The sequence below is a fragment of the Lygodium microphyllum genome, chromosome 26, assembly GCF_053477565.2.
Source record: "Lygodium microphyllum isolate KBCC chromosome 26, Lygodium_microphyllum_v1.1.10, whole genome shotgun sequence".
Classification (NCBI taxonomy): Eukaryota; Viridiplantae; Streptophyta; class Polypodiopsida; order Schizaeales; family Lygodiaceae; genus Lygodium; species Lygodium microphyllum.
In genome coordinates, this window is record NC_141160.1 from 78,985,149 (window position 1) to 79,001,506 (window position 16,358).

A 16,358-nucleotide genomic window follows, 5' to 3' on the forward strand; every position below is an offset into this window, starting at 1 on the left:
TCAAGCAAAGTTGCCCCAACCATGTGTGTGACAAGAAAAGCCTTTCAAGTGGTACAATCATGTGCATATTTACTATATTGAAAACAATCCTCTCTCTTGTCACATAATGTCCAATTGAAATTATTTACCAAGATAATGTTATACCACCTTCATATAGGATGCATAAAACACATCATAAACAACACTTGTACTTCAATAAAAATAACTCATAGCACAACTAACTCTCCTTTCTCGCATCTCATGCATAGACCTACCAAAAAGTTTTAAAACACAATGAAGTCATCAAACAAAACCTTCAAATCTTTCTTCGAGAATGAGTAGTGTTGTAAGAGCAACAAGTGCACAAACAATGTGATAGTTGGAAACATTGACATATTTCAAGTGTGTAAGATAATTACATTAATAAGATAGTTGCTAAATCTTTTGGCATGAAGTTGTCATTTTATAGCTACCCAAATATCAAACAACATTGCATATATGCAATCCTAACTTATGAATGAGAGCTTAGATAAGAAGTTGTATCCATGAATTTCTCTTTTGTAGATTGGCAACAATATGATCTTGTACATATATAGACACATTTGGAATGATTTGCAATATGCTTCAATTAAATGTTTTGCTTTGTTAGAGTGTCCAATGGAGACATATGAGTCATATTTAGAGGTGCAACCATGTTACCAACAAATGTTGTTATGCCAAATCATCCCCACACCAAGAAGATTTGAAAAGTGGATGTATGCTTGTGCAAGAAAGTATTGCTTTCTTGTTGGAGTCTTGCTATAAAGAAGAAATACCTCATCCCTAACTCTTCTACATAATGCATCCAACAAAGAATCAAACTCCACTCTAGATTAACATCTCTTTCTACAAAGAAACCTTGACCCTAACCCTAGTTACAAACTACATTGATCAAAGACTGAAGCTTCATTGTACTTCATTGTAAACTAACAAGTTTTGATGTACATTCTCTTCTGTTGTGAAAAATGTTGATCTTTTGTAAGGCACATATGGATTGAAAGTTGCAAAGCATTTAGAGTGCCAAAATGGTTTATGCTTTCAATGCTATTCATATAAACACAATGATTTTGTCACAATTTTCACTAGTAATTACCACAAATAGTTCACATTGTGGTGATCGTGGATTGTAAACTATTTAAACATTCTACTTTACATCACCTATTTTGCTAACACAAAAGAAAAGTCTATACGAGTGCTAATGAAAAAACTTGTGGTAAAAAGAAAAGCTAACATATGGCCCTATCTCCTTTGGTATTTTGCCTTTAAAAAAAAAGGGAAACGATAATACATATTAAAAAGGAGAAGAAAATGAGTTTTGGTTACAATAGGCTTTTATTGAACGAAGCCTAACCCTTATCATAATATCATGAAGAGCATCATTTACATCAAAGGTATACGTAGTTAAAAAGCCTTCTCAAGCCCTCCTTGTTTTAATATCCATGAAGATAGCTACATACAATCTATCCAAAAGCTCAAAAGGAGAGTAGCTATTAACCACCATAATCAACTCTCTTGTTGTGAGTACTCTAAGCATGTATTCCTATTGTTTTTCGAAGGAAGCTGCATCCACCTCCACTTGCAATAAAACATCAACCTTAAAACTAAATATAGGATCTCCCATAACATTGTTAACTACATTGTTGTTTTTGTTGATCCAAATATTCCAAAGGTAAACCCTTCTTATCCAACTCCATATATGAGGGGGAATACCATAAATTTCTACTAGTAGTAACTCTAGATCAATTGATAGGGAAGGATTAAATCTTGCAAAAAGGCCAATATGTTAGACTTGGCTTTGCATTTGATAAAAAGGTGGGGAATGGTTACTATTTAAGTGTTACACCTAGGATAGCGACAAACTCCAATTCCAAATCTATGCGCTTTTTTGTTAGTCCATAAGGCTTCATAAGATTAGCAAGAGTAAACAAAGCGATCGTATTTCTAGTGGAGATATTTTTCTCAAATAGCGATTGTGTCCCATTTGACAAAAATGAAACAGCAATAATTTGGATTGTTTCCCATTTCGAAAAGATGATAAAAACAGGTTGAAATTTGAAAAGGAAAAGGAGACAATCCAAAGGCGAGATGCTGCTTCGTCGTCGTCGTCCCTCTCTCTCTTCTCCTCCCTCTATCTCGCTCTCGCGCGCGCACTTTTTATGAAGAGAGGTTGGAACGGAAGAAAAGATGGGTCCGTCACCTCACCGTCCCCAGCCCTACCAGGGGGACAGAGAGAGGGGCTTGCACACACCTACAGTACCAAAAACCAATGAAAAAGTTAGCGACAGACAGACAGGCACAGGCAGAGAGAGAGAGAGAGAGAGAGAGAGAGAGAGAATGAATGAATGATGCCGCATTCGCCTGTTAAACCAGCGATGCTGTCTTTCCTTTTTTCTTACAGTAGCTTTTCGCTCGATCAAAACAGCTATGCTCTAGAGAGAGAGAGAGAGAGAGAGAGAGAGAGAGAACTCTATTAGATTAAACTCGACCCCTTTCAATAGTATTCTAAACCGGGCCACAACCCCCCACCCACTCCCCCGGCTTCTCTCCTAATTAAGCTTCGGTGTACTCCTTGCCACGTTAGCTATTGTCATCATACTCTCTCTCCCCTCTCTAGAGCTCTCTCTCCAGATTTACCTGTCTCAATTTCCCCTCCATTGTAAGAGCACCATTTTTCAGCCTACCTCTTCTGCGTTTCATACTTGGGAACAGATCGCGCCTTCCTGAAGCTTTTAGCAGGTAATATTCTGTTTGATCCTTCTCCATTTTCGATCATTTTCTATCCCTATGAATACCTAGGCTAAGATAGACATTACCTGGTGCGATTACTTGTTATCCATTGCTTGTCCACTGGCTCTCATCTTATTGGATGTGGCTTCGATATTCAATCTGTAGGTTTTGGTCACTGTTGGAGCGATTGAAGATCGTCAAGCTAGGTTTTGGTCATCACTGGAACGATTGAAGACCGTTAAGCATGGCTGTCTCTATGAAAGATTTGGATCCAGCATTTCAGGGAGTTGGCAACAAGGCGTATCCTTTAGCTCGAAGTTTGGTTTCGATCCATGGTCTAGGATGCTCAGTTGTTGATATTTAGCTGGAAATCGCAGTTCATTCTTAACTGTTAACAGAGGAACGGAAATCTGGAGCATTGACAAGTCTCATCCAACACCGGTACCCAAGGCTTCGCATGGAAACTTGTTATCTGGACGCTCATACGTTCTTTTGCAGGTGGATAACTAGTTTGTACAAGGTTACACGCTTTGATCACTGTCTAAAATTGTAGCACAAGCTCGTCTTAACATTCATATGAATTACAGGATATTCGCTAGTTTGTGTCAGTTTCAAGTAGTTCAGATTTGGGCTTTCCTGTTGTTTGATTATAGGGAACTAAGTAGCCATTTTGGAGCATGAGCATGTGCTATGGTTGGGGATATTTGTGTCGTACACCAGCAAATGATTAGTTCTGACAGTATGGTGCCCTGGCATCAATCTATCACAATGTGGTTGTGGCCATCCTCAAGCGATCGAATGACTACTTCAGCTTGTTCATTACAGCTTTATAACACCGAGCTGATGATGGTTATGGTCTTTTGGTTGTGGTTTTGCAGAGCCGTCCCTTGAAAAGTGGGGTCTTTCACCACGATATTCATTACTGGTTGGGGTGCAAGACAAGCCCTGTGAGTCAAGTTGGCAACTTAGTCTGATCAAAGTTAACAAGATTTTTTGTCATAGAAATTGGTTTTGTACAAAATGTGATGAAAAGGAATGGCTCAGGTTTGTTCATGTAATATGCTTCTTCTTCATATCATATCTGATTCAGGATGAGGCTGCAGCAGCAGCTGCCAAGGCTGTGGAACTAGATGCTGCCCTTGGAGGCCGTGCAGTAATATCTAGGGAGGTTCAAGGATTTGAAACAGACAAGTTCTTGTCTTATTTCAAGCCTTGCTTTTTACCTATTGAAGATGTTTCTTCAAAGGCAGAAGTGGAAGATTTTCAAATACGTCTCTTTATGTGCAAGGGGAGGCACGTGGTTCATGTCAAAGAGGTATTCATTTGAAAAAAGCAACGGATCTTCAGACTTCTTAATGTACAGTGAGATTTGTTTAGCCAGGCTGCCTAATTTGAGATTTTCTTCTCAGGTTCCTTTCACCAGGACCTCCCTCAACCATGAAAATGTGTTTGTGCTTGACACTAAATTCAAGATTTTTCAATTCAATGGAGCTAATACAGACATCCATCAGCGGGCCAAAGCTCTGGATGTTGTGAAGTACTTGAAGGAAACTCTACATAAGAAAGACTGTCAACTCGCTGTCATTGGTAACGTAGATACTGTGACTGCTAGCACCAGAATTTTGTTTTTGTTGCTGTTTACAGTCTTTCATTGATATGCTTTACAGAGGATGGTAAATTTGTTGCTGATGCTGATAGTGGTGAATTCTGGGGGCTTTTTGGAGGCTTTGCTCCTCTTCCAAAGAAGCAGGATTATGGTAATGATAGTGAAATCACAGTTTCTGAACCGAGCTTTTTCAGGCAAGTTGTACTCTCAAACAGTTGTCGTTTGAGATCTTCACATAGAACATTTTCTACAGGCAAACAATGACTGCAAATTAAAGTACATGAAAGACCAAGGTTGCTACAGTGCATAAAAGAAAGCTTAAATTTTGTTGTTGTTGTAAGCCTGTGGTTGAAAGGAAACTTTGTTTATCACTAGACCATATGTAGCTTATGGCTAAGAAAAGTCCGGAAAATTAAAGTTATGGCCTTTCATGTCCAAGAAGACTTAAAAGATTTGGCAAGATTTGAAATGGTCTAGCAAAAGAAAATTATTGGGTTCCAGCAGGTACACTGATACATCACAGGGAAAGAAAATATCCCCCTGGGGGGTCCCCGGTGTTGGGGGGCGGGGGTGCGCTATCGATAATGGCTGACAAGCATGCAGATATCTGGCTAGAAATGAACACTGAATGCCTGTGCTAATATGATCACCAAGATTGTGTGAACAATAAGCCTCATGGAGGCTAAGAGGTTGACATGAGTTATCATACTTTAAGCAAAGTGAATGAGAGATTTCAATTTGTATTTTATGGAGACTCTAAGATCATCGTTTTAAGGCAACATCATGAAGATGTTGAAAACAGGTGGAAAATTACCTTGTAGAATAATTTCCATGATGCTTACACATGTCAGAGGGCCTTCTACAATGTAGGTTTTGTCCACACGGATCAAGTTTCATATTGAGGTTGTATGTGTTGTCCTTTGGCCTCTTTACCTGCTGTGATGGCTGGTCAAAGCTTAGTTGGCCTTTGACTTCTCAGCCTGTTCTGTGGTGCTGAACATTGGCTCATCATAAATAAGTTACCAAGTCTATTACCATCTTTGAGTAACTCACAAAGCTGTTAACAAATTGTTGTTTCAGTGACTTGTATGAAGACACACAGGATCTTTCTGTGTTAGTTTAGTATCTTGTAAGAATACTATGATTTGTTGTTATTGCAATAAAATGCCATATTGCAATATCAGCTAGAATATATTTTACAACTTTTGACCAACTTCTTATCACCTTGCTGTTACACGTGCTGCTGCCCATCAAGCCAGTTTTTTGGGTGTATGCAATTGCTTGCTAGTGCTGCTGGAAATTGCAGCTTCTGCACAATGATGTATGTGGGTATATGCATTCCTCATCACTTGGGGTTATGTCTACTTTGCTATATCTATTGATGTTTATATTTTTTATTCATGGGTCTTCGATCTTAAAGCAAAGTTTTATATATTTGCTTGTTTTTAGAATTTCTTTCGATGCAACAGAATACTAGTGGTTGCAAGTTGTTCACTTGGTCTCCCTCAATGTTAATTGGTTTCTCTTTTTCGGGTTTTGGTAGGTAGAAGTACATGTCACAACATTTTTATTACTTCCTTTCATATTGTGTGATTGTATTGTTAGATATGCTCAATGCCCAACCTTGTATGATGCCAACAATGATTCATGGTGCTCAAAGAGTAAGGCCCCCATTATGTGGAGAAGCCATGTGTGGGCTTGGACATTGGTTGGGGTCTTGACTTGGATGGTAGATGATGTCTATGCGATTGGATGTTAAAAAGGCGACCTATGTGGGTTTAGTCTATTGTCTACATGTTAGATGGAGTAGTTAAGCTGGTGGCAACTTAAGGTAGATTGCATTGAGTTGTGAAGTGGGGGAGCTTTTAGGGATCCCTATTTTGGGTCCATCTTGTGGGCCCTTGCTTGTCGCCTCTTGGCAGGTAGGAGTCCACAGGAAGCATCCTCGACATGATGGTAAAAGAAATATTCCTTGGACGATTAGCGAAGGTTAATAATATGGTATATTGGTCAAGTTGATCGACCAACTTTGTAGCCTATAAAAAGGAAACCTCAAAACCATGATCATTCATTTGTCCATTCAGACTTCATTGAGCTAGCTTTAAGCTCTTGATTTAGGATTTGTCTAGATTGCCATCTAAGCATTTGGAAGCGTATGGGTGGATAGAGCCTATCATTATATCACTTTGTTTGCAGTTAAAGAAATCCTAGTTTTTCTTTGTTTTGCTATGTAGTGTGGTACATATTCTCTATTCTGTTGAGATTTTGTTTGTTGCACATTACATGGTATCAAAATGTAGGGGGCTGTAGGGATTGAAGAGCTTCAATAACAAAAAGGAGTGATGTCTACTTTTGGAAGTGGTTATGACAGATGAGGAAGCAATATGGTTGTATTGGCGATTTGATCTTCACCAAAGGGAAGTTAGATGATACAAACTACACTTTGTGGGGAGTTTAAAATTACAAGTATCCTTGATTCTTGTGAGCTTTTAGAGACAGTGCTTGGGATTGACCTAGGTGCACAACCTAGCCTCGATCCATCAAGTCCGAGTGTAATGGTTGCCTCAAATGTTGATCTTGTACGAGCTTGGAAATAAAGGAATGTAGATTTGAAGGGGATGCAATGGTAGTGGAGAAGGAGAAGAGAAAGATGCGGGAGAGAAGAGCACACACAATGTAGGTGTTGTCCAACTGAACTGACAACCTTATTGCACTATCATATTATATATGAATAAAAAATGGGCAGTCAGTATACACGGGTAGGCCCAGAGGCCTTTTATCCCAACAACCTCCCACTTAAAGGCCAATGTGGCTAGGGAGTGAAAACAAAGAAAAGAGGAAAAAAAAAAGACAAGGTGAGGAATCATAACAGCTCACCCAACGCCCAATCGGAAAGCGAGCTGTGCAAGAAGTGTCAGGAACCTCTGCAGAAGAAGAGTCAAGCATCCCCGAGTCCATGACATCCAGGGGATAAGCGATCCCGCAGCTCCATACAACAGAGCAATCCAAGAATGCTTCTCATGAAGCAAGCGACAACTCATCAGTGCACGGCTGTAAAGCATCAGAGTTGCGCATAGCATCAGCGTGGCGCATATAAGACAGCGGAGAGCAGTCAAACTCTCCAGAGTCAATCATTGAAAGAGGGCCAATATCCCGGACACTCGTCCAACGGGGTTTGAAGACTACATGTGGCCTTAGCGTAGCGGAAGATTGACATATGGCTGGCTGTCTAGCCTGCAAAACTACAAGAAAACGGCTCTCATGAGCCTGCAAGGGGTCTAGCAACTGACCACCAACATCCTGACCCTGACTGCTATGGATAGCTATGTCATATGGGCCAATAAGTGCCTCATTTTCAGCATAAACAGCTTGCTGTAATGACACTGTAGCTGCTGTAAAATCAGCCATAAAGCGTACTGAACACTCATCAAGAGGGCTAAGAGGTGTCTGCGTCTCATAGAAGATAGCATGACGGCTGCATATGACTTGTTGGGCATCCAAATCCCCTAATTTGTAGGCCTTAAAGTCACCATCTCCATAACCAAGGAGGATACATCTACGTGACATAGGCTCATGTGGCATACATACAGATGCTTGGCAGCCAAATATCCTTAAGTAATCATAGGAGGGTTGCATGCCATTGCATGCCTCATGGGGTGTAATACCATCCAAGGTCAAGCACGACGTCAACAAATAGACTGCTGTCATAAGGGCCTCAGCCCAAAAGCCATAAGACAACCCAGTTGTGGTAAGCATAGAAGCAACCTTTGCCTGTAAGGTCAGACACATGCCATGAGCAATCCCATAATACCGTGGGCACAAGAAATCAATGCCATACTGCTGACAAGAGGTCCGAAAGCTAGGAGAGAGAGCATGACTCTCATAATCCATCTGTAAGCACCTAGGCTTGCTACCAGCAGAATCCATAAACTTGTCAAGCATAACTACAGCATCCTCAATCTGCACCAAGGGAAAAGCCCAAATACGTGGGGGATTTGCTGTCCCACGTGTCAACAATGGGGCCCAAAGGGGGCACAAATGGGGGCCAAAGAAGGCCTACACCAAGTCTCAGCAAGCCTTGATAGGTTGGAAGCAAGATCTAGGTGAAGGAAGCTCCAAGAGGTGTGAGCTATGGTTGCCCACAACCTGTGAAAACCCTGTTGAGCTGAAAACTGAGTGAGAATGAAGATCTCATACCTCGTGTGGAAGGTCGGGATGAGCTCTTGAAAACCCGCTCTGATACCAGTTGAAGGGGATGCAATGGCAGCGGAGAAGGAGAAGAGGAAGATGCGGGAGAGAAGAGCACACACAATGTAGGTTTTGTCCAACTGAACTGATAGCCTTATTGCACTATCATATTATATATGAATAAAGAATGGGCGGTCTCAATATACACGGGTAGGCCCAGAGGCCTTTTACCCCAACAAGATGTTCTGTGCATCTTAGTTACAAGCACTCCTAACAATGTTTTCACCTTGATTCAACATACAACTAAGGCGTTAGAGGCTTGGAATGTATTGAAGAGTTAGTATGACAGACAAAATCAAACAAGGATTTAGAACTCGGAGAATCAACTAGATGTAGAGAAGTTTGGTAAAGGAGAGACAATAGAAGCATTCATCACTTGGGTCAAGAAGTTGTGACAAAATAGTTGGTGTTGGCATACTAAAGACTAGGGCAGTGCCTGTGGACTTGTTCACCAAAGTTTGATGGATCTGTATGTTTGATAAATTTTATGTATTACTAATGGAGGATGGGTTGTGTTAAAGCTTGAGAAGGAAGCAACAACAAAGAAGATTGCATTCTTTGCCAAGGGATAACAAAGGTGATTCCTCCACCAAAATTGATGGTGACAAAAAGAAAAAGATTAATAAGGGGAAGTTTCAAGGAGAGTGTTTCTATTGTAAGAAGAAGGGACATGCAATTGCAAATTGTTGTTTCAAAGAAGGTAGATGAAAAAATGGTACCTTGCAAAGTAAAGGGGAGGAGACAACCAACATAGTTGAAGCAAAGTTGGAGTTATTGATGGCTACCGTTGAGAAAGTGTATTCCTTGGCTCAAGAAATATCAACCATTGAGTTGGATAGTAGTGGAGCCTCTATAAGAAACCATCATTGTGATGGTTAGTAACATTGTAAAATATCTTAACAAGGGTGTAGGTATTAGTGAAGTTAAAAAGCTTTCAATGTGTTGTTTGTTTCAAAGATTGAGAGAGAGATGTTATGCCTCTATAACTGATCTTGGCCATGAAGTGAGATTTGCCAAGATATATGCATAGTCAGCACAAGTAAACTTTGGTATGAAAATTTGGTTACATCGAATTGCAATATCAAAGGAGATGTGCAAGCAAGGTATGGTTGTTCATTTGTCTACATTGTCAGAAATGAAAGAACCATGTGAAGCTTGTATGATGGGCAAGTAGAAAAGAAAAGCATTTTTACAAGAAAGCAAGGTTAGAGAAAAAGGTTTTTCTAGAGTTGGTATTTGTTGACTTGTGTAATAGGATGCCTACAAGCCTTGGGCTGATCTTTCTATATTTTGTGGATTCTTGATGACTATAACAGGATAATGTGATATTTTTATTGTTATGAGGCTCAAGCTTTTGGTAAGTTTAAAGAATGGCTACAACCTTTACAAAATGAAGGAAGGAAAATTGTGAAGAAATTTAGAATAGATAAAAGGGATCAAGCATCAACTAATAATGCCTCTTTTTAGAATAGTGTTGTTGAATGGTGGAATCAAACCATTGTGGAAATGGCAAGGTGCATGCTTAAGGGCAAGGGATTGCTTAACTAGTCTTGGGCCAAAGCTGTTAACACAATAGTTTACATTTTAAATCAAAGTTGCACTAAGACTCTCAAGGGAAAAAACATTGCATGAGGTCTATAGTGGTAAGAAACCATTTGTTTTCCACTTTAGAACCTTTGGATGTAAATCTTATGCACATGTTCTATGTGAGAAAAGGAACAAGTTGCAATCAAAAAGCGCAAAATGTATTCTTTTAGGTTACTGTAATGAATAAAAGGTTTAGACATTGTATGACCAAGAGATGAAGAAAATTATAACGAGCTATGATACGTTGTTCAAGGAGTAGCCATATCTAGTGGAGGTAAAGGAAAGTTCTACATTATCTTCAAGTGAAGAGCTAATCCACTATGGATCCATTCCAAGAGCTATTCCTACTTCTCAAAGCATTGTCTTTGGATGAAAAAAAAGTTTTACTAACATGCTATTATTGAAATGGAGTTCGGAAAAGGCATTGCTGTGATGGGTAAAGTAGCTCTATGATTGGAATGATGTTTTGCCTATGTCTCTTGAGGAAAAGGTAGATGAACCAAGGAGCTCTTAGAGAATATAAGAGCGAAGGAAGGCTTTTGATAACATAATCAACATGGCCTTGATGACTAAGATTATGTGAGAAATAAAGGAGCCAATTGACTTTAAAGAAGCACTTGTAGATCTAGCATAGAGATCAATTATGCAAGTTGAGCATGATGCTGTAATGAAGAATGATACATGGGAGCTAGTAGATTGGCTAGCTAGGAGAAATATTATTGGCACCAAGTGGGTTTGATGAAACAATTGTAGTAATTGTCCTATATATGGAGGATCTTCTGAATATAGGTGACTATGAAGATATGATCTATCAAACTTGAAGAGCTTGGAGTATTGAATTTGAAATGACAAACTTAGGTTTAATGAGATTTTGTTTGGGTATTGAAGGTTGGCAAGAGCTTGGAAACATCTTCATCTCTCGGTAGAAGTATGAAGGGGATATCTTGAAAGCATTTGGCTTGATCAATTGCAATGAGGTATCTAAACCTATGGAGGTCAATGTGAAGTTATCCATCGAGGATACACCAGGAGACATTGGGGGGTTGTAGGAAGTTGGTTAGTAGTCTTGTCTATTTGTGCAATACCAAGCAATATATTAGTTTTGCTGTTGGTGTTTTCTTCAGTAGATTTTGGATGGATTGCATGATAGCTTGCTCTATGTTGCATCCATGGCCCACATAGAGACTGAATACAAGTACTTTTGTTAGTGATGCAATTGTTCAATGTTTGATCAAGTGGGAAAGAGTTATTGAAGGTTAGTGGAGTAAACACTCAAGGCACTTTGCATCAAGTGGGGATTTATTAGGGCCCCTTATTGTGGCCGGTGGTTAGTGGGTCTGTTGGACTGCGCAGATCACGAGCTGCTCATTTACCTTGCATGCTTCTAGGGTAATGAGTCTGCAAGTCTAATAAGCCATGGATGCATGCATTTCTGTGACTCAGTCACAGGAGCAAAGAAAAGCGAACAGTGGCTCCTCCGGACATGAAGCTGAATACATGGCAGCACTTACAACCACACTGCATAACAAACTGCCAGAGATGGTTATTCCACTGAATGGCATCATGGTATGGAAATCTGCACATTTGTGACAAGTAGCAGTCAATTTCAGCCTTAGGAATGGTGGGAATGCCAATTCCGCTTCTGTTCCATGTTCCCACATAGGTGCATAGTGATTGGAAATGGTCATTCTTTTCTTATTTCCAGAGAAGAGAAAGTTCTATTAATTACACCGTGAGTAAGTTGCCCCTAAGGTAAAAAATAAGTACAAAAAAGGCCCTATTTAACTTCCCTGTTCTTGTTTCTGCGTCCTATTTTATGTCATTGGTCTTTATGGTGTATGCTTCTTTGCATTTCTGTGCATACATTTTAAAAAAATATCTAATGGCTTATTGTTACAAAAAGAGTTTCATCTATCTGATATGTTGGGGTTTTACAGTGTCCATAAAGGGCAGGCTCAAAGACTGGAAGCAACAGTTCTGAAAAGGGAAATCCTGGATACAAAAAAGTGCTATCTACTCGATTTTGATGCAGAGTTGTATGCTTGGGTTGGCCGTGATACTACTTTAGAGGAAAGGAAAGCGACAATCTTGGTTGCAGAGGTGAGGCCAGATTTAATTGGCTGCATGAAAGCTTGCAAGACATAGTGGTTTGGAGATAGAAGCTGGTTCCATTTGGTTTGTAAAGTGTTGTCTATTACATCTGCAGGATTTTATTGCAAAGTGTAAAAACCCGAAAGGGGTTCACCTTACATGTGCAATTGAGGGTTTTGAATCGAGAGATTTTAAAGCCAAATTTGAATCTTGGCCAGTAAGTACTGCAGTATCAGTCTCTGAAGAAGGAAGAGGAAAGGTTGCAGGTTAGAAACTGTTGCTTGCAACAGCTCAGATAGTCTTTGGGTGTTGAGTTTTAATGCTTCACTTGCAATAACTTCTGTGGGTGACCTCTTTTTGCAGTTCTGCTAAAGCATAAGGGTTTCGATGTGAAAGGGTTATTGAAGGCAGCTCCAATAACAGAACGCTCTTTAGTGTTTGACGCTGCTGGAAAGCTCCAGGTAACGGTTAGGTCTCCTCTTTCTGTTTGAAACTGGGGGTTGATTTCACTATCTCTTGTAACAGGGGATCATTATTTAACATCACACTAAGGGAGTGTTGATCAGGTCTGGCGTATAAACTCAAACTCAAAAGAGGCTGTACCTTCAAGCGAGTATGGAAAGTTCTACAATGGCAACTGCTATATAGTCTTGTATTCCTATCCAGGAGAACAAAGAGAGGAACATCTTGTATTTGCTTGGTTGGGACACCAGAGCACTGTGGTAATCAATCACGTTTGTCTGGTGCAGTGGTGTGTATATTTGATTACTTTCTTTTTTCACAATTGCAACCTGTGTATTGACAGGAAACTCGTTCTTCAACAGCACAATATGCCAATGCAATTGCAGGTTCCATGCTTGAATCTGCAGTTCAGGTAATGCCTTTTGATAGAATACAGTGCTTCTAGATTGTCTGTTCACTATAATTGTGTGATTGTTAATGCTTACATCTCTTCAACTAATTGCAAGTCAGAGATTGGATGGTCCATGTTCATTGCTATTGCATAGTGGTGAGGCAGCTACTTCGTGTCTACATACCCCATGCATACAGTACAAACAAAAGATCATTTGTCAGCACCTGCTGGTGTGTTTCATGCCAGTGGATGGACGGGCAGCACCGCAGAACCTTAGATCCCAGGATCATGCAACATTGTCCCTCCATCTAAACATGGAACCCAAGATGATCCCAAGGATTGTTCAGAAGAAGAACATTATCACCTCTGTAGATGTGGTCTTATCAGAAGCAGATGTCCCTTTTCATATATTTAATCAACTCTGAGAAATTGCTTCTACAGGCCTCATAGTTGTGAGAAAGGGCAAAGACTAATCAGGTTCATCATCATAAGATTTTACTTCTATTTGAGTTGAGGACCATTGAAAAGCTGGCCCTATCATCTAGATACTTTCAGGACTTTCTAGTTATAGACTTTTCTATATCTGCCAGTCACAATTGGCTACACATGGAAGCTAGTATTTAGCCACTTCAAGATCCAGCTCCAGTTTCCTTAGTATTAAATTTGATAAGATAGTTTGCAGGATCAGATGACTATTTACCAGTATGGGTCAGTTGAAGTTTTGAGTATCTTGATATAGTATGTAATATATATTATCAGGATGTAGTGCTTTGGGGATAAGTATAATCTAGCTAGCAGTTTTATTCCAGGCATGTTAGTACAAGCTTGTAGAGGTTTGTGAGATAGGAGATGTCAGCTCTCAGCTGAAAGTACGTAGTAGATAGTAGATAAAGTGAGAGTGAAGACAACTCTCTACACACGATGCAATTCCCAAGTGTGTAAGTGAAAGTACAAAGTACAACCCTTAGACCTTAGGGTTGTTAAGGTGCGTTCACACCCAAAAGATGTAAAGTACAGTAAGTGACCGAACTGCGTAACATGAGCACACGAAATAGGAAATAATGTGATTGGGGTTAAAAACCTCTCATACGGAGAGTAAAAAGTGCCCCCGTGTCCTATTGTGGATCATCAATACTCCTTTGTGAGCGTAGGCATGAGTCAAATCCAACAAACCCCCCTGGAGTGAAAAGTGATCAGCATACAATGATCATCTACCAAAGGAGATCAAATTTAAAGCATCGCGGAATGCTTCAAATTTTTTGCGAGGAAGAGCTTTGGTGAAGATGTCTGTCACATTGTTGGCGGTAGGACAGTAGACAAGGCTAATATCTTTTGCATGTAGTCTCTCTTTGACAAAGTGATAGTGGATGTCTATGTGTTTCGTGCGGGCATGAAACATTGGATAGTAGACAAGGCTAATATCTCCTGCATGTAGCTTCTCTTTGACAAAGTGATAGTGGATCTCTATGTGTTTCGTGTGGGCGTGAAGCATTGGGTTTTGTGCCACTGTAATGGCACTTTTGACTTTCAGTAAACAAAGGAGTAGCCTTTGTGACAGATACATCAAGATCAGCCAACAAACGTCCCAGCCATACACATTCAAATGTAGTAGTGAAAGTTGCCCTGTATTTAGCTTCGCAAGATGATGTTGCAACAGTGGATTGTTTCTTGCTAAGCCAAGAAATACAAGATGAGCCAAGAAAGAAACATTTTTCACTTGTAGAGCAATGTGAATCAAAATCACCAGCCTAATCCAAATCACTATAAACATGTAATTACAATGGTCTCCCCTTGGCATAAAGCAATCCAAGAGTCCTAGTACCTTGCAAGTAACGAGAAACATGCTTCACAACTTGCCAATGTGACATGCGTGGGTTGTGTATATATCTGCTTAGGGATGAAACTGCAAATTGAATATCTGGCCTTGTGTTGCATAAATAAATGAGACATCCAACTATTGGAGCATATATATGAATGTCAAACAAATCAGTGTTATCATGCAAAGACGACTTGAGTCCAGTCTCCATTTGGTGTGCTAATTGGCTTGCAATTTAGAAGGCCAAATCTCTCAAGGAGTTTACCCCAATATATTTGGATTGTGATAATTCAATGCCTCTAGCATTATGAATCGATTGAATGCCCAAATGGTAATACAAAGGCCCCAAATCTAAACTTTTAGAAGTTTGCTGTAAAATTTTCTTGAATTCTGAAATCTGATCAGCATGTGTCTGTATGAGCAAAAGATTATCTATATAAAGACAAATGACCAGCAAAGATCTTCCCTCTTTGCATATGTAAAGAGTAGGCTTTGATGGGTTGTTAATGAACCCTTGGCTGACTAAAAAGACATCAATTTTTGCATACCAATCTCGTAGCTTGTTTCAAACCATGCAAAGCCTTTTTCAACTTGCATACCAAGTGTTTGGATTCTTCAATTGCAAAAACAATGGGTTGCTGTACATGCACTTCTTCTTGAAGTTCCCCATGTAAAAATGCAGCTTAATATCAAGCTGGTGCATAATCCAACCTTAATGGACAGCCAAATCAACCATACACGGAATGGTAGTCATACAGGATGTAGGAGCAAATGTCTCCTCATAATCAATGCCCTTCTTTTGTGCATAGCCTTTTGCCACAAGCTTGGCTTTGTACTTATCAATGGATCCATTCACTTTTCTCTTTAGCTTATAGACCCATTAGTACCAATGGTTTTCTTTTCAACAGGCAATGTTACTAAATCCCATGTTTTATTCTTCATGATAGAATCAAATTCAGCTTGCATTGCTACCATCCAATGCACACTCTGTTATGCATCCTTAAAATAAGCAAGCTCCTCATCATCAAGTGTGTGCTGCTATAACAAACTCCATTGTATTAGCATGATCATGTAGACGTGCTTGTTTTTTGAATCTAGCCTTTCTTCTGTGGATGGGTGGTAATTCCTTAATTACAACCTAGTTATAGCAGCAATATTTATTACAAAATTGAGAAATGCAAATTAACTTATAATCTTGGACAATGGACACCTTGTTGGTCCAAAATTGGCATCCCTTTTAGTATTTCTTTAACTTAATTGAAGAAGAAGTTGATGTACAATGGGATTTTTTCAATTGCTTTTGATATTTCAACTCTTCTTACTATTCCAGTCTTGAGTATCTTTGTGCCATCTCTGATCATCAAATTGGTTTTAGATACTATTAAACGCCACTTCTCTAGTGTCACCAATTG

The 16,358-nt window shown here is 39.6% G+C and overlaps 1 protein-coding gene across 1 annotated transcript in view; it reads left to right on the forward strand.

The window, feature by feature from the left end:
- The first annotated feature begins 2,213 nt into the window (after window positions 1-2,213).
- The window catches only part of LOC148013455 (villin-4-like), a 37,983-nt gene continuing 23,838 nt past the window's right edge, over window positions 2,214-16,358 (forward strand). The window contains exons 1-12 of the mRNA XM_087667479.1: window positions 2,214-2,754; window positions 2,911-3,045; window positions 3,144-3,243; window positions 3,624-3,692; window positions 3,836-4,060; window positions 4,155-4,332; window positions 4,413-4,545; window positions 12,124-12,286; window positions 12,393-12,543; window positions 12,641-12,738; window positions 12,844-12,999; window positions 13,083-13,151. Of these exons, the coding sequence (XP_087523605.1) occupies window positions 2,990-3,045; window positions 3,144-3,243; window positions 3,624-3,692; window positions 3,836-4,060; window positions 4,155-4,332; window positions 4,413-4,545; window positions 12,124-12,286; window positions 12,393-12,543; window positions 12,641-12,738; window positions 12,844-12,999; window positions 13,083-13,151 (1,398 nt within the window). The 5' untranslated portion in view covers window positions 2,214-2,754; window positions 2,911-2,989. The remainder of the gene's footprint in view (window positions 2,755-2,910; window positions 3,046-3,143; window positions 3,244-3,623; window positions 3,693-3,835; window positions 4,061-4,154; window positions 4,333-4,412; window positions 4,546-12,123; window positions 12,287-12,392; window positions 12,544-12,640; window positions 12,739-12,843; window positions 13,000-13,082; window positions 13,152-16,358) is intronic.